Source organism: Argiope bruennichi, chromosome X2, assembly GCF_947563725.1.
Source record: "Argiope bruennichi chromosome X2, qqArgBrue1.1, whole genome shotgun sequence".
NCBI lineage: Eukaryota > Metazoa > Arthropoda > Arachnida > Araneae > Araneidae > Argiope > Argiope bruennichi.
The window spans coordinates 51,100,015-51,126,825 of NC_079163.1; the positions used below are offsets into that span (position 1 = coordinate 51,100,015).

The following is a 26,811-nucleotide window of genomic DNA, read 5'->3' on the forward strand; positions in this document are numbered from 1 at the left end:
ATGTCAACTACAAAAAATCTTATTCGATCAGGACATTTAAGCGAATATGATGATGTGTTTAATGAATGGATTCGAGAGGGAATTATCAAAATTGTAAATGAAGATAAGAATAAAGGACATTATTTACCTCATCATCCTGTAATAAAGACTGGAGATACAACTACAAAGATTCGCCCTGTTTTCGATGTCTCAGCAAAAGACTCTAAAGCAAATTGCTTGAATAATTGCTTAGAAAAGGGTCCAAATTTATTAGAATTAGTACCAAAATTGATAATGCAATTTCGCAAAAATGCTATTGGAATAACATCAGATATTAAAAAGGCCTTCTTACAAATCAGTTTGAACCCAAAGGATAGAGATTATTTTAAGTTTTTATGGTGGAAAGATTTTTCAAGAAGAGAGGAATTGATCACCCTGAGACATTGTCGAGTGGTATTTGGTGCTTCTCCTAGTCCATTTTTACTTGAGGCGACGATAGCTCATCATCTAGAGAATGTCTCAGATGGAAGGAAGGAAACAGCTCGTCAACTTCAAAAATCCTTTTATGTAGATAACTGCATAACTAGTTTAGAAACTAGAGAAGAGGCAGCCAAATTTATTTCTGAAGCTAAAGAACTAATGTCTGCAGCCAAATTTGATTTGCGAGGTTGGATTACTTCTGCAGAAATTGTAGAAGAAACAAAAAAGAGATATATTCCAATACTAGGACTTTCCTGGGATACTGAAAATGATGAACTTTCTTGTAACAGTGCTATTAAAATTTCAGAAGAAAATATAACCAAACGAACATTATTATCTATTGCTCAACGAATTTACGACCCAATAGGATTTACAAGTCCAACTACTCTAATTCCAAAGATCATTCTACAAAAAACATGGAAAAGAAAAATTAATTGGGATGATGTGCTTCCACCAGATATATGTAATGAATTTTTAGCCTGGTACAAACATATAAATCTGCTAAAAGATTGCAAAATTCCAAGAAGACTCATTTCAAATCCCTTTAAAGATTGTCAGATAAGTCTTCACTGTTTCAGTGACGCCAGTGAAGCCTCTTATGCTGCATGTATTTTTTTACGTGCTGAATATAACGGGAAAGTTTCAGTGGCAAGTAAGTCAAGAGTGTCACCAACAAAGGAAATTACAATTCCTCGATTAGAACTGTTGGGAGCTCTTATATTATCCCGATTATATTGCCAAGTGACAGATGGACTTGAGGTAAATTTTAATGAAGTATACTTTTGGACTGACTCGACTGTTGTCTTAACTTGGATTAAACGGGATAGTTCTTGGAATACATTTGTAAGAAATAGGATAACTGAAATAAGAAAATATACCAATTCTGATAACTGGCATTTCGTGCCAGGTCATATGAATCCAGCAGACCTTCCTTCAAGAGGCTGTGATGCAAAGATTTTATTGAAGAGCAAGTGGTGGGAAGGTCCAGAATGGTTATCAAAGTCACAAGAATACTGGCCTTTGAATGAAAAACAAATTATTGATGAAAATTTAGTTGAATCAGAGAAAAGGGAAACAATAGTCAGTAATGTGGAGCATGAATCAGTTAACTTTACTGACCATCTACTTTATTTCTCGAAATATACAAAGATTTTAAGAATGTTGACTTGGATACTACGTTTAATTAAAAACTGTCGTCTTAAAGAAAAATGTAAGGAAACCGAACTAACCTATGAAGAAGTCCAATCAACTGAAAACTGTTTGCTAAAGCTAATTCAAAAGGAAAGTTTTGCAGGAAGCAAGATGAAAGCATTGAAAAATATGCAAACTTTCAAAGACGATTCCGACATTCTTAAAGTTAGAACTAAGCTCATACTGGGAGATGAAGAAGAGAATTTTAAGTACCCTATATTGTTGCCAGGTAACCATGAAATAATTCGTCGATTGATACACCAGAAACATTGTGAGTTGCAGCATGCCGGACTTCGAACTCTCATTTCCAATTTGAGGGAAAATTACTGGATTATTTCTGTCAATAAAATAGCAAAACAAGTAAGCTCTCATTGTATTACTTGCAAAAGATTTAAAGCCAAACCTACGGAGCCACCTTTAGCACCTCTTCCTAAAAATAGAATAAAAGTTGCTGCAGCATTTGAAGTCACAGGGATTGATTTGGCAGGCCCATTGTTTTTGCGTTCTGGAGAAAATACATGGATTGTCCTTTTTACCTGTGTTATTTATAGGGCTGTTCATCTTGAGTTAGTCAATTCCTTGTCCACGGATGCCTTTATAATGGCTTTAAGAAGATTTTTTGCTAGGAGAGGTCGAGTTAATATAATCTACACTGATAACGGCACCAACTTCGTTGGTTCAAGTAATGCCTTGAAAAATCTAGATTGGGAGAAGATCATGTCGTTTTCCACTATCAAGAAAATTAAATGGAATTTCAACCCTCCAACTGCTGCATGGTGGGGTGGATGGTGGGAGCGGATGATTCGCATGCTAAAAGAAATGCTAAGGAGAATTTTGGGCCGAAAGAGTATTGATTATGAAGAATTGGAAACTCTTATATGTGACTGTGAAGCTACAATAAATTCCAGGCCTCTCACATATATTGAAGATAATTCAGAAGGTCTAAGGCCATTGACACCTGCTTGTTTCTTGCAAGGCATTCCCAGTAGTGATACAACTGATTTAGACGAAATCGACAGTAAAAGCCTAAATAGAAGATTACGTTTTATTCAAAAACTACGGCATGATTTAAGAATGAGATTTCGCAACGAATACTTAGCAATGTTAGTGCATAAAGGTCGTCACACCCGAGATGAATCTTTGAATGTTGGAGACATAATTCTCCTTGAAACTGATGGAAAACGCCTTCACTGGCCCTTAGGAATTGTAACTGATGTCCTCCCTGGAGCAGATGGACATTCAAGAGTCGCCAGAGTAAGAACAGCTCAAGGGAAAAAATTAAGACCATTCCAGAGACTTTATTCCTTGGAAATCAGAAGTTCTGAAAAATTTCCATTCATTGCTCAGCAAAAGGATAAAGACACAAACACTCAACTTCCTGCAACTCCAGCTGTTTCAGATCAAGATTCCAGTGAAGATGATGATTATATAACCAAAGTAACTCCTGATGTTGTCACTAAAGCTGGACGGCGTATTAAAATTCCCAATAGACTCGATTTATAACTTTTGTTGCAATTTTAGGTACTCCATAAAATTGAAAGGTGGGAGATTATGTAAGCGTCATACTAGTTGCAACTCAACTCCGCTCCTAAGTGTAATTAATTCAGATTTTGCTTTCTCGATGTAAATATGCTTTCGAAACTTTGCTATGTAAATAATCGCAAATAAAGTGTTCTCTCATATCACATCCATAGTAATTATTGAAGATATTTTACAGTAGACAAATTGAATTTAGTACATATATATTTGAGTATAAGCTCAAATCTTAATCTCCTCATGCTAGTCTTGTCTTTGTTAGGCACTAAACAACAGTTTATAAATTTTGAGAGCATTTAGAGGCTTTTAACTTTAAAATAATAATTGGCATATAAAATAAATTTAAATTTGTTACTTAATTCAACATAAGTCCAAATATCTCTAATTAGAAGCTTTAATTTTCTCTATCTCAAAAAAAAAATCTTGAAATATGTCTTTAGCACTTTGTGAATATATTTTCATCTTTTTATTATCAATTGTAATAAATAAATGAAGAAAGAAAGAGGACTATGAAATTTGCATTCCTTAAATTAAATTAAAAAAGCAGCAATTAAAAGTTGAAATTCTATACACCTACAATAAAACATTTTGCATCTAAATTTTTGTTTCCTTTAGCTTTCTCACAGGAAGGTGGGACAATCTATGTCCATCTGCTCTTCAAATTACTTAAGTATTCCTGAAGACACGTCTTTGTTTTATTTCCATGGAGAGAATAAACTTAGTTACTTGGCCCATTTTCTTCAAATTCCTGGAACATATGTGTATCTGCAGTTGTTACAGAAAAATTTTCCAGCAACCAGCACTCAAATCTGATTCTATTTCATAGTATCTTGATGGATGTTATCCTCTTTGAAAACTTCAAAGACAACCAAAACCTTGGTCACCTATACCGGAATTTGCCGTCAATAAAATTTTACCCTTCTTTTGAATTTCATAGATGAGAATAACCAGGAATTCAGTATCAGCATGTGCGTTTCCAATTATTCGGTTCTGAACCTAAAAAACTGCTACAAAAGACTACTGGTTGAAGTTCAGTGGAATGCATTACTGAGTGCTACCTTTTATTTTTGGCTGATACAGGGGTGGAGAGCTATGTTGAGCCCACCTTTTTAAATTGTAATAAATGACAAAGAAATTTCATTTTTGATGGCCCAATTTGTTTTTTCATTAAATCTTAAAAGACCTTCTTTTACGCAGGAAACATACATTCTGAAAATTTGCTTATATTTACACATGAGAAAGAATTTTGTCCTCTCAAACGGCATAAATTTGAAATCATTTTTAAGAAATTATAATTAATCTTTAGTGTTAGTCTAATTTTCTTAAAATATAAGCATTTGAAAATTCCATAAAGATAATTTTGCCTTGAATGGACAAGAACATGATATATTAAAAATTAAAATGAATGAAATGAAATTATATATTAAAAAAAGATTTTAAAAAAGGCAGGAGAGTTGTTGTCCGCCTCAAAAAGTAGGAATCAGCTTCTTTGTGAGAAATCGAATGTTGTGAGATAAATTTGAAATCGAATGTGTGTGAGAATAAATCTGGAAAATCGAATGTTATGTCAAACAAATATCGGATAAGAAATAAATTTCACCTATCAGAATTTCAACCAATCCTGTAAAATAAAACAGTATGTTGTTCAAATTAATTGTAATAAAGTTATTTTCCATTTGTAAATGAGCTGTGAGAATTCTCCAAAAAAGTGAAATTAAGAATGAATGTAGATAAGAATGAGTTTGTTCCACAAAAGTTTTCCAAATATTCCAGTTCCTGGTTCTTCATTCCTGTTTGGAAATTGCCCTGATTTCGAATGAAATGGCTCGTATTGCCCTTTTTCTTGCTTAAAATATCGTAAAAAAAGTTTTTTAAAACTTTATTTTGGTTTAATTTTTAAAAATTAGTGTCCATTTAGACCAAATTTCGACAAACATAAAATATTTTCACATCACTTATTAAATATAGTTAATGTGATCACTTTGGGACTTAAGAATTTTGATGACGTTAAACCTTTGATAACAACCAACTGGATTTTTATCATATCAAGTGGAAAAACCCGCCGCTTATTTCAGGCCTATATATAATCTTAATTCAAAAATGACATTTTTTAATTGCTAATTAGACACTGAAATGTTATTTTTAATGTGAATACCAACAGAAAATATCTATTCTTGCGATATTTAACTGTCGGTATGCGTTTTAAAAATCGTCTGAATTAAACATTTAAGAAATCGTCTGCAATGGAATTTCTTGCACTTTTCGCATTTCTTTTCATGATTCGATGGTTTCCTTGGTAATTCTTTATGTCGCTAAATGTTCAAGAACGGATGAGTGGTGAATGGGATGGTAGAAAATATTTTGAACCTGCAGAATGAATGAAGGGTGAGTGGAATATATCTATATATATATATAAATTACGAGTTGATGAAGCTAGGAAAAGTATGCCTGTTTGAAATTTTGCATGGAAAATTGTTTGATTGCCCCTTTCTTCGTTTTTTCTTTTGATTATGCACTGTTCCTGTTATCCACACAGTCCTTGGGTTCAATGAGATACCGAAGCTATTAGGATCCCTCTCCAGCTGCTGGCGCAGCCGTAGGATGTTTTTTTTTTTTTTTTTTTTTTTTCAAAGTTAAAAGATTCTTCCCGGTGCCTTCTTCAGATGCATTCTCTAAATTTTAGTCTGTACACAACAGACTGGCATTGCCAGTTTGAAAAACTTCTTTATTTCAAAATTGTTAAGATAAGCAGCAATAGTGATCCTAAAGGTTTAAAAAAAAATCTCAGATGAAACAATACTTATCAGTAAAGATCATAATTTTAAGACAGAAAGTTGTAACCGTAACTGTTTTGCAGAAGGTTGGTTTTTTTTTTTTTTTTTTTTTCCCGCCATCTTTATTGACAACTTGGCATCCGTGGCGCAGCAAGGCACAGACTGAATTACCCTTTTACCCATTTCAAAACTATTAATTAAATTACATAATTAATGTTACCACTGTTTAATTCATTCATTGTATACTGAAAGATAATTTCTCTAGTCAAGCCACACAAATTTCAGATTTGAATAAATATATTAACTAAAGTTTTCTATCTTTTATAATATCAATGGAAACTTTTTCAAAGCAAAAAAGGATTATCACTTTAATTGGAAAAAATGTTACATCTTTCTTTCTTTTGTAAAGAAAGTGCAGCATAGCATTTCAATATAAAATTGAATTAAAAAGGTATTCAAATAAAAATGGTACCTAAAATGATGTGTTGATGCCCAATTAATTTGCAATAAAATTAAACGTTGAGTATAAAAAATTCTAAAATTATTTATTTTGATTCTACGGAAATCTTTCGATGCTTTTATGACTCACTTACAGAATTGGTCAATAATAAATTTTTGAAGTATAATAAGATTTAAACTAGAATGTTCAAGGCCCATTAGTAAGAGAACCGAAGTAACTAATGGAATTAAGAATCAATAAATTCTGGTAAATTGAAAAAAGAGAAAAAAAAAACCCTCTTTATTTTACTTCGAAGTACTAATCAAACAAAATGTTTCCATTAAACAAAACAATGAGAAATGTTGTTTCCCAATTCTACATGCTGACTGACTAATAATATTTTGTGCGTGTAAGGTGCACCGCTCTACTTGCCGCTCACCCCCACATTGGTATTCATATAAACTCAGCTAGATTACGAGGTCCATATGCAGTTGTGCATTTTCGAGATTGTGCTGTTTTCGAATCTCGTAAATCGGGTAGTCAAGTTTAATAATATAGATGGATTATAAAACGACAAATTTGAACACAAGCATGTGTTTTATTCTGTCTCCTATTGTTTATTCTTCTTCTATTGTTTATTTATCAGACCTCGGTAACCATACGAGTAAGAGTTTGTGGTGGACCTGCTTCCATCAAAATGACGTCACAGTTTAAGTTGCGTGATCCTGCAAGCGATTTATTATACGTGCACGAGATTTTATTCTACTGCATTTTATAAACTGCAACTGTATCTTTCTTCTTCTGAATGTTTCCGTAAAATAAAAAAAGTTGTTATTTTTGTTAACCCGTCATTGAATTTAAATATATCCAACATCCATCCAAAAGTTTATAAGATTTAAATTATATTTTATCTTATATCGTATTAAATCAATTAAAGTGCCTGCTTAAATAATAATAATATTAATTTTAATAAGTGAGTTCGTAGGCTTAGATAGTTACAATCACTATGTTTAAAATATCTTTTTTATGAGTTATTCTGTTCTCTGTGTCTTGGTTCCAGAGCTGTATGTTTTTTTGATTTTCCTGCAGTGCTTTCAAAAGATCAATTTCATGCTGTATTTAAGTTTGCTGTTAACTTGTTTTATATTTAATGTCCTTCATCAGAACTAATGAAAATTGGGTTTATTCATAACATAAAACTTTATTTAATTCCTCATATACCTTAAAACTTTTGTTGGGATTGTGTTTCTTTTGCAATGCTTGCATTCTTTATTTTATTGCGATTTTTATTTAATTTCTAATTTTTTTAAAAAATGTACGATAACTTCTTAGAAATTTAATACATAATCAAATAAATCTATTTACAAATTTTTAAAAATAGTATTTCTTATTCATAGAAAATGATTTTTTCTATGCATATTCTATATTTAATATTTTTTCTATAGGACATTTATCACTTTATTAAAATGAGATTTTATGCTTTGTGTAAGCATCTTATGAATGAATTGTATAAATTTTAATCCAGGTTTACTATAAAAGTGTATATTTTTTCAGTTTTACTCTCTGGATTTGATTGTTAAAGCTGATAAATTCATAGTTAAATACCATTTTACATTTTTTTCATGTATTTTTTTGTTTAATATTTGTATTATAAATTGTTTTTATTACTCTGTGAATTTTACTAAATTTTGTTATAGTTTAATATGTATGTAAAGCAATTTGAATTGAGAAGAAGTAGGCATAAGGTTCTTTAACAATTTCTTATTCTTTTTGAGTAATGAAAAGAGGTAAATTATTACAATTTCTTTGTAAAAGCTATGGCAAGTAGGATGCACAGTCCAAAGAAGATAGAAAGCAGGGAAAAGAGGCAATGGAAATGTATTTTGAGCTTTCATAGCTTCTAAACATTTTCCTTGAATTCTGATAGGATCAGTGTTTATTTTACATTCATACAAACTGAAGTGCACTTGAACTAAAAACCTATGAAACTTAGAAGTTAAAGTAAAGCTGTGAGTTCCAATGAGATAATTATCTTTAAAATGCAAAGAAATTAATACTAGAATTAAAGCAGCAGACATTTTGAACAGGAATCCATTTGAAATAAATTTAACTTTTTTATTTTCTTATTCATGTATGAATATTACTGTTCAGAATTTTAATTCATTTTGAATGATTATTTTTACAAATGTTGCAATATATACCTACATTTTTGGCTGTCGTACAGTGTTTACATTATTTTTTGGAACTTTCTTATCTATTTTCTTATGCTGATAGATAAACAGGTGCAATTGTCATGAAGAGGTGTGTGTATGTCACGGAAGGGCCGGGATAGCTTGGTTGGTAGGGTGTTAGGTTGCGAGTTTAAACCCCGCTGGCAGTGGACTCGCCATGTGTGTGGTGGCTGGCGCACGTATAAATCTGTCTTGGTCATGAAGTCTTCTATGTCGAGTAATACCACTGGGGATACTAGTTCAGAGGTGATCTTTCTCCGTCTTGTAAAAAGGGTTGTGGCGTGCGAGTAGCTAAGATGTATTCTTGGTCCGAAATGGCGTTACTGAAAAAAAAGAGATGCTCTCTCGGCTTAAAATCGCTCACTTCGTCAGCGGGATTGTCTATAACAAGTACCCTTAGAAACAAGAACAGCAGAAGTACAAATAAATGGTGAGGGAAAGGGGATTAAAATACCTATTTGGAATTTTTGAGTGAAATCTGATTGCACATTTTATTTGTGTTAAAAAGGCTACTGTTCTAAATATACAAATATATCTAACTTCATTTCATTTTGAATAATTTCAGCATTCTGGCTTGTGTATTTTCTGGCCTGTACATCATATTGTGTGGAAGTATTGATAGAAAATACCCAACAAAAGTAGATATACTGAAAATGTTTAATAGTCTTTGTGGTGGTAATTCCAGCTCAGAGGTTGAACTGGTGAAGAATTTGTCAAATTTGCATCTTACTTATTAGATGAAGACTGAATTTTTTCTGATATTTCAATCAATGAATCCAATTCATCTTTGTGGGTTTGAAATCTATTTATAGCATTATTGAAAGTAAAAATTTAGACTAAGAATATGTTCCACTGCCAGGTGCTAATACACTCTCTAATATTGACAGCATTCAAATTAGAAAAAATAGTCAAAGGCAACCAAATAGAACTTGAGAATGAAGGAGACACATTCAAAATGCGATAAAATGATAGAACTGAAGAAAAAACCAAATTTCATGTTCAGTTTGGAATATTTGGATATATGAATGGAAGATGTGAAATATTTCAAGTGTTATTAGGAAAAGTCCTCTGTAAAATAATTTACGAGAAATAGCTGGATCAACTTTGTATTCAAAGTGTACAATAATTGATGACAACACAAATTGTGCTTGGTTGTTTTATCAATGAAAAAATATTGCGTCAAATTCAACTTTGTTCTGAAGAAACATGCAAGAAGTTCCAAAATCCTAACCGTTGTGTGTTTCTCAGTGAGCGAGATGCTTTAATTTCACTCTTCTGTACTTGTGGGGCTTTGGTGGCAACATGTCTTTGTTTTGATTTATGATAAAAAATTTTATTGCCCAACTTTTTTGATAATGGCCAGATACAGAATTGTGGAAATTATGAAGTATTTGCACTTCAGTATGAAATCAATTTGATCCAAAGGTTGCAAATGGATGTCTATTTGCCTTTTTTTCAGATGTTTGGATTACATATACAGAAAATTGTTTGATATATTATAAACTGGGTGGAAATAAAATAATGAATGAATAATTGTTTCCTGTGAATCGATTTATTCAGTGTATGTCTGAAACATCCAATAAATTTAGCATTAAATTTTGCTAGCATTTGATAAACAATTGTGATTAGGTAAACACAACTGTTTACCTAACAGATATTCCTGTCCATCCAGACAAAGATGAAATAAGACCAATTGGAAAAACATGTCAATGAACATGTAGCTTATCGTTTAATGGAACTTGACTGCAATACTGGGAAAACCTGACAATTTCTTTACTTCACTGAAATTAGTGAAATAAATTAGGACATCAGAAATAAGTTATGTTGGCACAGTAAATGATGTACTTATAAGATTTAACTATATAATATTAGTAAAAGATGTCCTTTTTCTTTTATTTGGGGCAACCAGTTGAAATGATTTCTATTTGTAGTTTTAGGTATACCGGAAACACTGTGGTGCTATTGTTAAAATTATTATATGTATAAAGTACTCTAATTTATTCCTTAAATATTTTATTTTTTAATCATTTTAAACAAAATATATCATTAAATATTTTTTAATTATATAAAAAAGCATTTTATTATATTTTCTGAATATTTTGATATGGAAGTGATCATATAATTTTGTTTCCTTGCCTTGCAGATTTTTGAAATGAGGGGTGGAACTCGTGGTGGTAGATCTTCAAGAGGTGGACGATCTGGTCCTTACAAGCCTAAAGTCTTCATCCCTCGTGTGCCATTTGATGTTTATGTTGTAAATATTGTATTTCTAAATTTGAAGGTTTTTTTTGCAGGTTTACTAAAAATGCAGCATAATAATTAATATTTATTTCGCTTTCAGTGTGAATCATTTTTTCCACGTGTTAAACTTGCACCTGATGATAATACATTGACCCAGGTAAGTGAAGAATCAACTGACTTAAAAATATGTTTTATTTTTCATATAAATTTGTTAAGATACCTAAAATCTAGTACTTTTATGTGGTTTTCAGCTTTAGAATTTCTTTAAAATAATTAAAGTCTGTTTCTTTGAACTTTGTTTGCATATGAGTAATATTTTTGCAGGGTTATGACATGCAACTTTTAATTAATTGTAACTATTTTATATCGATCTTAAGTAAACTAATAATTTTCTGTACTCGTATATTATATATAAATATGATACTAATTTTTTAAAAGTGTTAGCTTTCAGAAGGTTAAAGTAATATTATTAATAGCATTTATAATTGATTAAAAAAAGTATTAGGTTTGCATTTAATTTACTTTCATGTCTTTGAAATTTATCTTTTTTCAGCAAGAAAATGATTTTATTTTATATAATTGATTTGCTTACAGACTATGAATTTCAGCAATTTCTCTGCATTTTTCTAGCTTTTTGTTATGCATTGCATGTCTTTGTGAAATATTTTAATGACATGGTGACTTAGAAACAAATTTTTCATCTTTTTAAACTTCATTTAAACTATTTCTTTATGATTGAGTACTAAATATGAAATAGGTTATAAAAATGTTTTTATATAGAAGCAAGTATCTTTAAATGACAGGAAATTTTTTTTAAAAGCAGAAATTTTTCCTTTGAAAATCAGCAAACTTGCAGTCTACAACTTTCAGAATTATTGAGTCTTGCTTTCTTTTATGTGATGTTTAAAGGTTGATATATTAAGATTGTAATAGATTTTGTTATCACCTTCTTCATATTGCAGAATATTTAATTTAATGTATTTAAAGCAAGATTAATAGTTGGATTAGTTCAATATTAACCTCGTAGATATTGAGGGAGCTATTATTTCCTTGTGAAAATTTAAAGAACGGACACTTGTGAAACATGACTTTTTTTCTCCTTTTCTTACTTTGACCATATAAATTACAATTTATATCCCATTCTAAAGAAATTTCTTAAGAATTTATATATGTATATATGGTATCTATATTGTATGAAATATTTAATAGTTTTTTTATCTGAATATGAAATAATTAAAATTTACTTTTCTACATTTTGTATTGGATGGAGTAGAACAGTAAGATGTTTTAAAAACAAAAGTTAATTGTAAAAAGAATTATATTGATTTTTAAACATTCATAACATTTAATTTAAATTACGATTTCCAAATGATCATCTTATTCAGAATGTCTTCATGCAGATTTTATATTTCTATTCTCTTTCCACTCTATTTGGAGCTTGTGCAAGGCATATACTCCAAATTTTTATTTTCATTTTAATTTATGAACTTCGTAAGATGAAGACTAACCCATTGCAAGATAGTTTTCTGGGAAAGAAAAGAGTAATTTTACTGAATTTTGATTCTGCAATAAAGGTGAATGCAATAAATTGCTTTTGATGAAATATGGTAATTGATTTACCACTCCTTACAAAACAACTATTATAAGCAAAAACACACTTTGGTTGGTGTTATGTACATGACACCAACCAAAATGATATTGCTCTGGCCATTGGAACAGGATGCCCCTACCTAACCCTTGGACTTCTCTCCAAGGCTGTTCCTATACTGTGAGAAATGTTCAGGTTATCTGCCTCATTCTGTGTTTCCAAAATTATTTTTTAAGTCAAAATTTCTTATTAATAGAAGCCTTTTGAAGAATTTTGAACAGCTTATGATATTTGTCTGGTGGCATTGCTTTGATTAAGATTGAACAAATACTAGGACATTTTCTGACAACATTATTCAAAAGTTTGCACATTTTTTAGAGTTATATTAATTCAATGTACTTGGGAACATAAATTTTTCAAATTTTCCTTTTTTATTATTAATTTTTATATTATTGCTGTTACAGTAGTTATAACTGCAAATTTCTGAAATATTCTGTTAGAATAAGAAAGGAGATTTAGATTTGTGAGTTTATCATTTGATTTTTACTCACTGTTTGTCACCTATATCCTGTGATCAGTGTTTACTCTTTTTGGATGATTATTTTGGTTATTTTCACAATACTTGATTTTAAAAAAAAGGCTATCATTTCTTTTTTTAAATTTATTCTTGTAAAAAATTTTTTTCTTAGCCTAGTGTTTTTGTTTTCATACTTCTGTGCCCTCTACTAATATGTATTAGAAATGAATTTAATTTTCATTGCAACACTATTTTTCTTGTGCTTTATAAATTTTAAGAGAATTATTCCTGTTTAAAATTTTGATGTTCAAAAGATGAGATAATCTATTATTAATATAGTTATTTTGTTTCCATCGTCATATGATAGTTTTCCTCATCTTTTTTTTTTTTTTTTTTTTTTTTTTTTTTTTTTTTTGTCCGTGTTTGTTTATAGTAATGATTTTTATTCTTTTAAGCATTATTGGTTGCTATTTTTTTTTTCTGTCTAGTTGCGTATTTTGTGTTTAGAATACTCATCTCAAATTGAAAATATATGATAATTCAGTGATTATTCTTCACTGACAAAAGTTAGATACTTGTAACTTGAGAAATAATTGAAAATTTACTCGGTTTTTGTTTTTATAATAATGAGCATAGAAAGCTTTTTTTGTTTTAATATTTTATATGTTTGAAATAAAAATGCAGACATTTATGTTTTTTTAAAATTGTTCCATTCGTTTTATCAAAGACCTTTGTAAAAATCTATTTTTATTGCATGTCATATTTTCTTAAATTTCTTCTATTATTATTCCTTTTTACTCCTCACTACTTATGTACAGAATTTTCTAAATATTTGTTCTCTTTCTGAATCATATAATTCATTAATTTTTAAAAGTTCTTTTTCTACTGTTTGGTAAATTAATATATTATGTATTTCTTTATAGTTTTATGAAATTATTTGCCAAACATATTAATTTTTTATAATTTTTGGTTATGAAGGCTATTTTGAAAAGAAACCAAGATCTGACATCTACTGCTCAGGAGCAAACATCTGTATTGAATCTTGTTACAAAAATTCAAACTGTTTTGGATAATATTGCATTATCCCCTGGAAATTTTGATGCATGTGTGAGTACCTTTATATATAATATAAATAAATATACTACTCAATGGAGCATACTGTTTTTGATATCTTAACATCATACAATGGAATATTTCAGCTATATTTATATATCATTTCATAAATTTATATTTGGAAACTAGTCCCCATATGTAAAAAAAAAAAGTACAAATATTTTAGAGTGAATTAATGTTACTAATTTTTTCTCTGTTATTTTTATTTTGTTTTGAATTATGAATGTCATATTTTTATAGCAAATTGAAGAAGTTCGACAAGTTGGATCCTTTAAGAAGGGGACTATGATGATTGGAAATGCTGTAGCTGATATTGTTACAATTCTGAAAACTCTTCCTACATGTATAAATGCTTTATTTACATATTTTTATTGAATTAATTTGATATGTTTCTAATTCATGGTTGAAATAACTTGCACAAAATATATAATTTTGTAATCTTTTTATGAGAGTCATGGTTAAATAGAAATTTTATATTTTGTAACATACTTTTTTAATTCAGTATTGTAATGTATTAATGTTGCACTTTTTAAAATAATACATAGAAATTTATTGCATTATGAGGTAAAATTCTTTTAAAAATTATACAGTTTATGATTCTGCCACAAATATCTGCAATTATACATATAAAGACTCTAAATTTGTGCGATTTTAATAGAAAATATAATTGTTTTCTTAAATTTGGAGTCCATCACTTAAAATTTTTTTTTGGGAAATGATGTGTATATTCACATTTTATTAATTTGATTTGTCTGCATTTTATTGAGAGTAGGTTTTCTTAAATCATATTAAGCAAAACTGAAATGAAATTTGCAATCAATTGCTTTTTAAAGGGACTCTTTATAATATATATATATATATATATATATATATATATATATATATATATATATATATATATATATAAATTTTGTAATTCCTGTAAATTTTAGAAATCTGTAGGAAATATGAAAGTGAGAAGAGATTATCTTTCCAAGAGATGTAAAGGAGCAATGAATTTGTAAATAAAAGAAGATAAGGAAGGCTTTGTGAATGTTGTTTTACAGTTTAAATGGATAATTTTAATTTTCTGAGCTATGGATATGAACCTTGTGTGAATATGGCATTTATGACAGTTAATCTTAATTGTAACCTTTAATTTTAAGGGATGTATATGTTTGTTACCATTGAAAGTAGTGAGGAAACTCTATTGTAAAACAGTTAAACTGAATGAACATATTAAAATGTGATTAAAGATTGATGCCAATGGAAATAACATGAAAGAAAGTAAAGCCTATTCTTTCAGAATTTCACGTAAACAGCTGATGTAATTTTTATTTACACAATTTTTCTTTTTAATAGTGGAAGCTGTCCACGCTCTTGGAAATAAGGTATTGGATGAATTGAAACTTATTGATCGCAATGAAAGTAAGTAACAAATAGTGTTTGATTTTTAAAATTTTCTGTTCAAAATTATTCCATCCATGTTTTGATTAAATGTATTACATGTGCAGTCATTAGTAAATATTTTCATAAAGCATAGTACAAATATTTAATTAAAAGTAGTAAAATTTTGTAATAATTTTAAACAGCATTTCTATAAATTGCTTGGATTAATTTCTTTGTAAAGCTTGGTGTTCCCCTTTTTAAAATCTCAAATATTTTTCGGTATTTTTAATTTGAAACTTTTTAAAATTTTATTTTCTCTAGTTGTATACGAATTGCAAAATAATGCAAAACTGATAAATATGCTTTATCTTAATATCTTTTTGTATCTTATGTCTGGGTTTGTTTTTTGTAAATACTTGTTTTGTAGCTCTAGACAAACTATCATTTTTATATCTAGAATTTTGTATAATTTGCCATGCTTACAAAAAAAGTTTTTATTAATAAACTAATCCTTGCAAGAAGTAGTTTATGCTTTTTTATTGATATAATTTGTAGAGCAAGTAAATTGTTGTAAATAAGAACTACAACTGTGTATACATTTTTTTTTTTTTTTTTTCATTTTATATAGTTTTGGCACTTGTCATGATTGATGGTGGTTTTGAAATTAGTTCCCCTGAGGCATCAGTTAAATGTCTCATTACAACTGTTCCCCAAAATCTAAGAAAAATTGATCCAGAATTGCACTGTAAGTTTTATTTTCCTTTTTTTTTTAAATAAAATTTTAGCTTCTGCTTACAATTATTGCTAATTATTTTAGAACTTACTAAAAACTAATTAATTTACACCAATTACTAAAGTTTAATTTGCTTAAAATCTTTCAGTGGACACCAAAATTCTTCAACATCACTTAGCTGCTATTCGACATGCTCGATGGTTTGAGGAAAATGCGCACCACTCAAGCATCAAAGTTTTGATCAGATTGTTTAAAGATCTTCGAAATCGGTTTGAAGGACTCCAACCTCTGAATCCATGGGTTCTTGATCTCCTCGTATGTAGTATACTTGTTTTTAAACAACGGTTTTTTTTTTTTTTTTCCTTTTCTTTTTTTCTCTCCTTCCTTTCTTGATTTTATGTCATAATTTGTTCTGTATTTTTTTAGGCACACTATGCTATTAATCATCACCCTAGTCGTCAGCCATTGGGTTTGAACATTGCATATAAGTAATTTTTTTTTTTTTTTGTGCTTATATTTGATATAAATTTTACCTTGTATTACATTGATGTCATATATACTTTAAGCTGAATAAATATATCTTAAATTTAAATCTGCATTACATTTTGCTTTCAAAAATATTTAAAATTAAATTTTTGGAAATCGATACTTGGTTTTTAGTTTAGTTTATTACCTTCAATCAAATTTAATTTAGTTTATAGCTTTCAATCAAGTTTCTTGTGGTAATGTATATGCTTATTTATCACCATCATCTCTATTTAAAATTGGTTTTTCTTGTTAATAATCTTTTCAATTTCAGTTCTTATAGAAATCCACTTTTTTTTTTTTTTTTTATTCTTATAAATAATCAGTTGATTCTCTGTTCAGTAATTAACTACTGATATAGAGTAGCATTACGCTTGTAATATATCACTTCTATGAAATGGAAATTGTTTGGAAATTTTTTGCATTTAAAGTTTAAATCTTGTAGTTAATATTTTTTAATGTTTTTTGCTCTTTTTGATCAACTTTTTTTAGGAGTTAGGGATTTTCATCTGTGCATTTTAATAGAATTGCAAAAGGAGATTTGAACCTTTAGTTCAGAGCATTGTAACATGTTAATTTTTCAACTTGATTTATCTATCATAACAGAAAATATTTTTTAATATTGATGTCAATGCACATGAGTATAAATCTAGTAATTAAAATAATAAAAAGTATTCTTATCAAATAAACTTTATATTTTTAAAAATTTATTAGAATTGGAAAAGAAATTATATAGAAATAAAATAGATATCACTGAAATTTATTTTTTGAATTCTAAAATGGCATAGAAATGATGTTTGTACATATGTTTCAAAGTTGTTGAGGAAAAACATTAATATATTGTTAATTTTTAAATAAAAAGTTATTTAAAATTTTGAACCCTTTCATGGTTAAGCACCTACTGAAGAGCAATCATGTGTCATATTTGATTTCTCTAGAATCTAGTCTGCTCTGTAGAGTGTTTTAAAGGACTTGTTTCATGACGAATGTTTAATGATGCAAGTTGCACATAATGCGACAATCTATAAACATTATCATGTTAAGTGTGGTAATATTATATTTGGCAATTTTTTTCTGTAAAACTGTGAGTTGCAATTCCGTCATACCGGCAGAATAAGAAATCATTACTGATCCATTTTGATTTTTTGTTAGAGTTGGGGGGGGGACTGACATAAGTGATATAAATTTCATTTATCAGCTGCTAAAAGTGATTTGATAGAATTTGTTGTATAAGTTCACTAAGATAATAAATATTTTGACTGCCTTAAAAAAATCCTTCTAATTATATTGATTTTATTTTTCATTACACAGGTGTACATAATGAGATCTTTGGTGAAAAATCATAAATTTTATACATTCAGCAACTTTTTAGAAGCCAGGCAATGTACATATTGTCTGTTGTGTTAGACATGTGATATTTCAAAATTTTCTGATAGAGGTAGAAATAACTTGCCTTGATCTTAACAAACAAAAGTGAAATGCATACAGTACTTATAGCAGTTAGAAAGCAATTCAGAAATATAAGTTATACCTCTAATGCACTCAGATAAAAACTGGGATTTTGCAATTTTTCTTTTTTCTGTATTGTATAAGCCATATTTCCATTATATAAGCCAGCGGTTCTTAACCTATGGGTCGCGACCCAAAATTGGGTCGCGAAGCATATTTCTTGGGTCGCGCTGAGTTGAACCAAAAAAGTTAGTAATACACCAAATTTCAGACATTTTAGAAATGACGACTTGAATAAATATCAACATTCGAAAATGAATGTGATTAACAAGATCAAAAAATATCAGCTAATTAAAAAGCGAGAGCAAAAAAAGTACGTGTGATGATAATAACGGTGAGAACTAAATAGAGCAAAGCTGGCGAAAAAATTATCACCCGAATTATGTATCGTTTTGGATGAAATTGTTGCGGTAGTCAATTTTATCAAATGAAGAGCTTTTAACTGTAGAATTTTCCGTGAACTGTGTTTCGAATTTGGGGCAGAATACGAACATTTATTATATTATTCTGAAGTTAGATGGCTGTCCCGGGGCAAAGTTGTTCAAAGAGTATTATCATTACGGACAGAAGTCGAATTATTTTTGAGAGAAAAGAAACACCCATTAGCATCTAAATTCTCCGAGTTGAAGTGGATTACTCAAGTTGCTTATTTGTCAGATATTTTATTTGAAATAAATAATCTAAATACGTCTATGCAAGGACGTAATCATACTATTATAGAATTAACTGAAAAAATGACATGTTTTAAAAATAAACTCAAATTATGGAGAAATAAGGTTGAAGTAAAGAAACTTGCTTCATTCCCGACTCTTAATTTACTTGTTGAAGACAATAATATTGATATCACAGATTTTGAAATACAGAAAATTATTATTAATCATTTAGAAAAACTAATAGCAGACTTTGATCGATATTTCCCTGCAGACGATGTTTTCAAATATAATTGGGTTCGAATGCCATTTAATTTTGATGTAAGTGATTTGCATGAGGAATTTGTTAATTCAAGAACAATTAATAGAAATACAAAGTGACCAAGCACTTCGATACAATTTCTACAAAAACACTGAATCTTTATGTGCTTTCTGGTTAAAATTAAAAACCGAAAAGCCAATAATTGTCAAAGAAGCCCTAAAAGTATCATTGCCCTTTGCAACAACGTATATGTGTGAGGCTGGTTTTTCGGCTCTGTGTGTAATCAAAAAAAATTACCGGACCAAGTTAAATCCTGAAATAGATATAAGGTGCTCCTTGACAAGCATTCAACCGAGGTTTGAAGATCTTTCAAAATGTATTCAAGCACAAGGTTCTCATTAAAACTGTATGACTTGCATTTAAAATTTAAAAGACTTAACATATGTATTGATATTTCTTTTTTTTTAGGAATAAGTTAAAATGTCAATCATTTTCAAAAAGTTATAAATATATTTTAATTTGGTCAATAAAAATTATTAAAAACACTTGATTATTAATTAATTTTTCCTTGGATCGAAAAGTACTTTTGTTTATCTTTATTATTAAAAAAATAAATAAATAATTTGTAAGTTAAAAAAATCATCATCGTAGGATTGAAGATTTTTTAAAAATACGATCTAAAATAAAGCAATGAAAAAATTTTGACTTTTTCTCAAATATTTCTCAAATTTGGGTCGCGGCTTAAAAAGGTTAAGAACCACTGATATAAGCCCATATGAATAAACATTATCTTTTTTTTTTTCCCTACCAGTATGAATTAAACTCTTAATTCAGATGATTAATATTGTTTCTTTCTGTGTATCATCATCTGTATTTTCTGCTGCTATTAAGAATTTAATGACACTATATATAAAAGCGATCCTTTCTTATGTAATGATACCCTATAATTATTATAATTAAGCATGTTAACACATATTTCTTATCAGAATATTTCATATTGTTTGAAGGCGTTGTTTACAGTTGCTAGCTGGTGGTCTTTTTCTCCCTGGTTCTGCAGGAATTCCTGATCCATGTGAAGGAGGCACAGTTCGAGTTCACACTTCCATGTCCTTGGAACAACAGGTTTGCTTTTTCTTTTGTAAATTATTTTTCCTTCATAATTATAAAGCATAATAATAATTTAAAAAAAAAAAACATTGGAAAAATTTTGTCTCAAAACTTTTATGATATTGAAATTTTAGATTTTTCTCAGTCTGGGAGGAGGGAAAAGCATTTTTAGGATTGTCAGTATATGTGCAGACATAACACAAAAATGTAATGAGATAACTAGGGATTGCAATACCGGGATACCGAATACCGGTATTTTGAGCCATTTGTACAATTTTGTAATACCAGTATTCACAAGTTTAAATACCGTTTTTTCGGTATTTGATAGAAATTTTTAAAATTGTTCACATTATATGTTCAGGGATCGCCAACATAGCAAAATAGTACACGTTTTTGTTTTTGTCTACCTAACGGGCGAAATTAATTAGCTAATTAATTGCTTAAATCTAAATTAGCGAAACATGGATTATCCCTGAAAGAAGATATTGTATCCATAACGACTGCTGGAGCAACAGTTATGAAAAAAGTTGGAAAGTTGATTGGTGCAAATCAGAAATTGTGCTATGCTCATGGAATTCAATTACGAGTAATAGATGTATTATACCAAAAAAATACAGAACAAAAGAATCCAAATACTGTGGCTATAGAAACTTCAGGTTCCGACTTTGAAGAGAGTGAGAGTGATATTGAAAATGAAGATAATGACAATGTAATTGTTGAAGACGATATTGCTAATGAGGATGAAATATTAACCGATCAAAAATTGCTTCCTTTAATTTATAAAGTTCGAAAAATTAAGATATTTAAACGTTCCCCTATAAAAAATGACATATTACTAAAATATATACTAACTGAAAATAAAACAGAATATATATTAATATTAAATTCTAAAACACGTTGGAACAGTTTACTCCTCGATTTTTGAAACTGAGAAATCCAATCCAAAAAGCAATAATCGACTTAAACCTGTAAATTAATTTTTCAGATAGTGAATTCGACTTAATATCCAGAACTATATCAGCTCTACTTCCAATAAAACTGACTATTGAGGCATTATGTCGGAGAGATTCTAATTTATTAACAGCTAATGCAACAATAAATTTCATGTTGCAGTCATTGAAAGAACAGCACACATCACTATCTGAAGAATTATATATTACATTGAAAAATCGCACAGAAGAAAGGCATATCGAAATAGAAAATGTCTTATCGTATTTATATAATTATAATGATTTTAAAAATGAAAAAGAAGAAAAGAAAATAACCAATTCAAATCTGATTAAGTTTAGAGTAAATTTTCTTAAAAATTTTTACGCACAAACCTATCCACCTTCAAAAGAATTCAGTTCAGCTATCGAAAATTATAATGACACTAATGTCGATAGTGAAAAGGAATTGTCTCTTGAACAAAAATTAGAATTGGCGATAAATTAAAAAAAATTTCAACGAACAAAAATACAATACATAAATCAGTTATATCCAAAACCATCCGACGAGAAATCGATTTATTTGAAGATGAGGGATTTAGAGGTAAATACTTGGAAAAAGTATATCGCGCATTGCTAACGGTACCACCAATTAACGTAGATGCCGAAAGAGCGTTTACGACAGCTGGTAATTTTTACACAAAATTACTTTTCAGATTTAATGATAGTACAATTGATGCATTATGTTTTTTAAGATCACATTTCAAAAATTTGTAATAGTACCACAGACTGAATAGTGATATTTACACTTTCTCTGTGATTTAAATAAATAAGATTTTCCCTTACTATTTTGTGATTCTTTATATACTGTTGTAATTTATTAGTTACAAATTATTTTTTTGTGATATTTACACTCTCTAATAAAACTGGCAAATAAAACAAAGAAACACCTGTGTTTTCTTTCTTTTTCTAAAATTACTAATACCAGTATTAAGATCTAAAAAATACCGATTACTGGTATTGAAATTTTGGTCCGATATTGCAATCCCTAGAGATAACTAGTTGAAATTTGGTAAATATTCTTTACATCAAGATTGTAGCTAAAAATTCCATAGTTGATATAAGATTGGAAAAAGTATTTTTATGCAATCATTTATTCAGTTTTTTTCACATTAAACATGAAAATCCTATGCAGAAATAAAGCATGTTTGCAAAGGTTTCTGAAATTTTTCTTGCTAGTAAAATTGTATGAAATATATTCATTTTTAATTTTTGAATTTATTTACATAAAAATTTTTACTAACATCTAAGGAAATTATTATGTATGCTTATAATTGTGTATTCATATGAGCATTGTCTATCTAAGATCACAGTGCAAAACTGAATAAGTTAGATAAATTTAAACTCCAGTTTCATTGCTACTTCTTAAAATGTGGCTACAGGTTTATTCATTTAGTTGCAATGTGCTTTTCCATTCATTTGTGTAAAAGCTGAGAGTAACTTCTTATATAAATTATTATTTAGTTTTTGTAATTTGTGTATTTTAGCAACCTAAGGCTAAAATACTATAAGGCTAACAAGCTCCATCATGCATAATGTATTTTGGTTGTTTGGTGTTCGAATCTAGAGCTGCTTTAATTTATAAGTATCTTAAATTTTTTGTTAGATATACTTATTGATTGTTGAGAGTGTTGGCCATTGCAAGACATTGTACTATATAACATTCAGTGGCAGATTTAAGTATTTTGTGATTCTATGTAGTGCATATTATGATGGCCCTTTTGTAATAAGATGGTCAATTTAGTTTCATATATCAGCACATTTGTAGCTTGTTAGTGATTTATTTAAGGTTAATATTTTTTGTTTCATAAACTTTGGGAATATAAATTTATTTTTTATTTATTATGATTCTAAACTGCTGCCACATTTATACTCAATGCTATTAAAGTAGACTTTCAGTGTTTATAAATATTCTAATAACTAAGTGAATTTAATTAAACACATAGGGGCCTAACCAATTTTACTTGATAAAAAGTTAATATTTCTGCTTGCAGCCCCATCTCAGCTAAGTGATTCTAGGCAGTTGCCTAGTCGTAAATCTGCCACTGATAATATTCTCTTGTTGGAGTATATCAAAACAGGGACAATACTCTCAATTTTTAAATATAAAATTAAATTATTTGTTTGTAAAATGAATTATTTGTATTGTTGAAGTTAATTAAATGATAACTTAGTATAACATGAACATGAATGGAAGATACTTAAGATTATCTGAAAAAAAAAATCCTTTTTAATTATTAGATTTTATTTTTTCTATATAGACTTTTTATTAAAACAACAATAGTTAGACATTATAGAAGTACATTTTGAAATTATTTTATTTTCTAATATTTTTTCTAGCCAGATAAGCTGAAGTTAAAATTAGGATGAAAAAAATTTGTACAATAGAAAATATGTCATTTCTTCTTTTGTAACTTAGACTGAAACAGTTTCCTTATAGCTCAACACATTTTTATTTCTTTAAAAAATAAAAACGTTTTGATACTAAAAGTTTAGCTACTATTAATAATATTATTCATCAACAGTACTGATCTTTCACAGGACCTTGTATGTCTTACTGCTCAAACTTTGTTGAGAGTAATATCTCATGGGGGTTATAAGCAAGTGCTTGGTCTTGAACGTTTGCCCAGTAAGTATACTTTTCGTATATTTATGTAATGATTTTATTTCCTTTGTTATTAACCTGAATGTCAAGATATTAAAGAATATATTCAAATTTTTTCGAAGGGAATTTTTCCACTGACCATATCGTGTTGTGCATTAATGATGAATTACTTTTGTTTTCTTAGTTTCTGCTGAATACAGACGAAATTACATGTAAAAATAACTGATATATATCAATCTGTTGATAAAGGCCAAGCTAATGTATATATATTTAGGTCTTTTGCACAATATTATGTAACAATTTATATACACAGGAAGCAATTAAAAACTTTTTTTCTTGGTATTTAAATAGTAGACTATCATACTCTTTTATTTTTTAAATCTTACCATCCTGAATTTCATTTTTTTCCCTTGGAAAATGACAGTAATAATTGTGTTCCTAGAATTTATTATAAATTTTTATTTATATATATAAATTTCATCATTTTTTGTTAAATATAGAGAATTATGTAAAAAAGAGAGAGAGAATGAACTTAAAAAATATAAGAGATAAACTTTTCAAATCAAAATACAATATTTATTTTATTCCATATAAAGAAGACATATGATTATATGGTTTATTTTATATGATTTATTCAGATTTCTATCACAGCATAATGGTAGGGCTGTAGATGAAACTTTCTTTTATTCTGGGTTTGGTTGTTTTGTAAAAAAATGTATATTCACCATATTTGTTTAAACCATGGAATGCTATTCAAAATAGTTTTTAAGGTCTTTTTAAAATTATTTTGAATAGCATTTCATGTGCTATGTATTCAATACATATGTGTTTTCAACCGACAAATATTGGTTTGTTTTTCCACAATGCTGAATCTAAAATTATTGCGAATAGTTTATGAACTCATGCATAGAGCATTTTCTAGATTTTGTTTTTGTATCTACATTTCTCAGTTTAAAGCTGGTGAGGCCAAAAGCACCGGAAATCTGATGCACTAACTCAGCCAAGCTTGTATGTATGAAGTTAAGTTTTGTGTAGTTATTTTGAAAATGGCAACTGTTTTGAAAAATAACACATAGTGTCGATGTGCTACTAGTTGAAAAATATCACATTTGGTATGTTTGTTATTGCAACATAGAATTCAGTAGTATTCTGGAAATGATTCAGTCCTACTTTTAAAGAAATTTATTTCCCTGCTATATTTTTTAAAAACTCTATTAATCAAAACTAATTTAAGTTATGTTAAAACTAGTTGTGTTGTTTCATGATACTGCAGTTTAGAAAACAAATGGGAGCTAGACATTTTTCTCAAAAGATGTACTCCTTAATTCATATCTATGCTTTTTAGTTACAAGATTTGTTGTCTATTGTCTCTTGATACTGTAATTTAATCGATTTAGAAAAATAGTTTGTAACCCATTTGAAAATTTATTAATCATCTATTTAAGTGTAAATTTTAAATGTGGAAAGTTTTTTATATCTACTTCAAATTCAAAAAACTTTAGTGTTAGTTAGATTTCCTAAGTAAAATTACGAAGAATTCTTGAAGTTCTATATGTCTTACAAAAATTTTGTTGAATTGTACAAGACTAATATTTCAGTTTCCTTTAATTATAACACACTTAATTAATTGTATGAAACACTGTTGCTGTTGCAGGGTAAGCATTAAGTGTAAAATGATAAAATAATACTTTGGAATGATTACTCATTTATTATAAAATTATACAAATAACCATTCTTTGCAAATAGTCATAGACCTTTGAAAATTTTGCAATTGATACAAAATAAGATTGAAAAAATAGGGATCATAAACGTTGTTCAATATATACTGGAATCTCTACTGCTTGTTAACATTTAGATGTATATTTATTTGATACTTTGAACTCTGTTAAATTTGTCGCATCATTAATGATAATAATAGGATGTAACATTTTTTATTATATTTATTAATTTTACTGTATTATCTATTTTTTATTCTTACTATTTCTTATATGTGTCTAGAGCTGTTGGTTTTGAAAGCCTTTACTATACTTACCTCTTTTTATCTTTATTGGCTTTTGTCAATCTTGTGGTTTTCTTCATCATGGATATTATACTAATATTCTTAATTGTATCTATTTTTTGATACTGTCTGTAAATAAAATTTATATTTTGAAAAAAAAAATTGCTCAATTGTGTTAAGTAAAGTGTAAAAGTTTCTTGCACCTAAAAGTTGTATGGCAGAAAATAATTAAATGTTATATTTATCAGTGTGGTAATTTAGATTTTTGTCATTATTAATCATAATTATGCTTTTATGATTAAGAATAAATGAAGGTGTAATGTATTGAATATACTTCTTTGTATTATACAGATTTGGCTACTGAAATGAGCGTGTGGGAAGGAGTTGTTGTGTCCCCTCTTATGAAAGCTTATGAAAAACCAGCTGACAAAAAGGAGGAAGAAACATCTGAGGATATGGAGCAGGAACATGATGACACCATGGAAACTCAAGATACATAATGCTGAAGTTTCAATGTACACTTATATTTCAACAACTTTATTCTGTAAATATCAAAACTGAATTATTGTAGCATTTCGTATCTCCAACTCATCTTTTTTGTTTTTCAGTGAACAAATTCTTGAATCATTTTTAAAAATATGAAAACATTACATTTTCCTGTGCTTCAGCCCTTCTGATAAAAATAAAGTATATCCAAAATAAGTTTTATATAGTTTCAATAAAAACATATAGCAATAGGTGACCAGTTACAAGGGAATTGACTTGATATAAAGACTTACTATATTTTAAATTATGTAGAAGTTAATTTTTTATCTTGGGTCTGATAAAACTATTTCTCTTTAATGAAACTGAATAATAACATTTTATCATTAAAAAGAAAATTGTCACTCTCCAGAGTATTGAATATGAAAACTCGAGACAAAAATGACATGTAGTATAGGAAGTATGATTTAAAATTCATCACAGATAACATATAAA

At 28.5% G+C, this 26,811-nt stretch overlaps 2 protein-coding genes across 4 annotated transcripts; both read left to right on the forward strand.

Moving 5' to 3' along the window:
* On the forward strand, nt 1-3,153 carry LOC129959755 (uncharacterized). Its single transcript, XM_056072647.1, has one exon. It carries the CDS (start codon nt 1-3, stop codon nt 3,151-3,153), a length of 3,153 nt encoding a protein of 1,050 aa, XP_055928622.1.
* A 4,030-nt stretch (nt 3,154-7,183) lies between these two features.
* On the forward strand, nt 7,184-26,535 carry LOC129960241 (interleukin enhancer-binding factor 2 homolog). Of its 3 annotated transcripts, none has more exons than XM_056073506.1 (12): nt 7,184-7,226; nt 10,774-10,884; nt 10,972-11,028; nt 13,955-14,083; nt 14,330-14,432; nt 15,431-15,496; nt 16,086-16,202; nt 16,339-16,505; nt 16,617-16,678; nt 20,144-20,258; nt 23,771-23,858; nt 26,185-26,535. In XM_056073506.1, the coding sequence occupies exons 2-12, from the start codon at nt 10,783-10,785 to the stop codon at nt 26,331-26,333; spliced, it is 1,155 nt and encodes a 384-aa protein (XP_055929481.1). In that variant the 5' UTR covers nt 7,184-7,226; nt 10,774-10,782; the 3' UTR covers nt 26,334-26,535. The 3 variants fall into 3 exon arrangements, with proteins under 3 accessions (XP_055929481.1, XP_055929479.1, XP_055929480.1); XM_056073504.1 differs by lacking the exon at nt 7,184-7,226 and adding an exon at nt 7,233-7,372; XM_056073505.1 differs by lacking the exon at nt 7,184-7,226 and adding an exon at nt 7,243-7,463.
* Nucleotides 26,536-26,811: the final 276 nt, after the last annotated feature.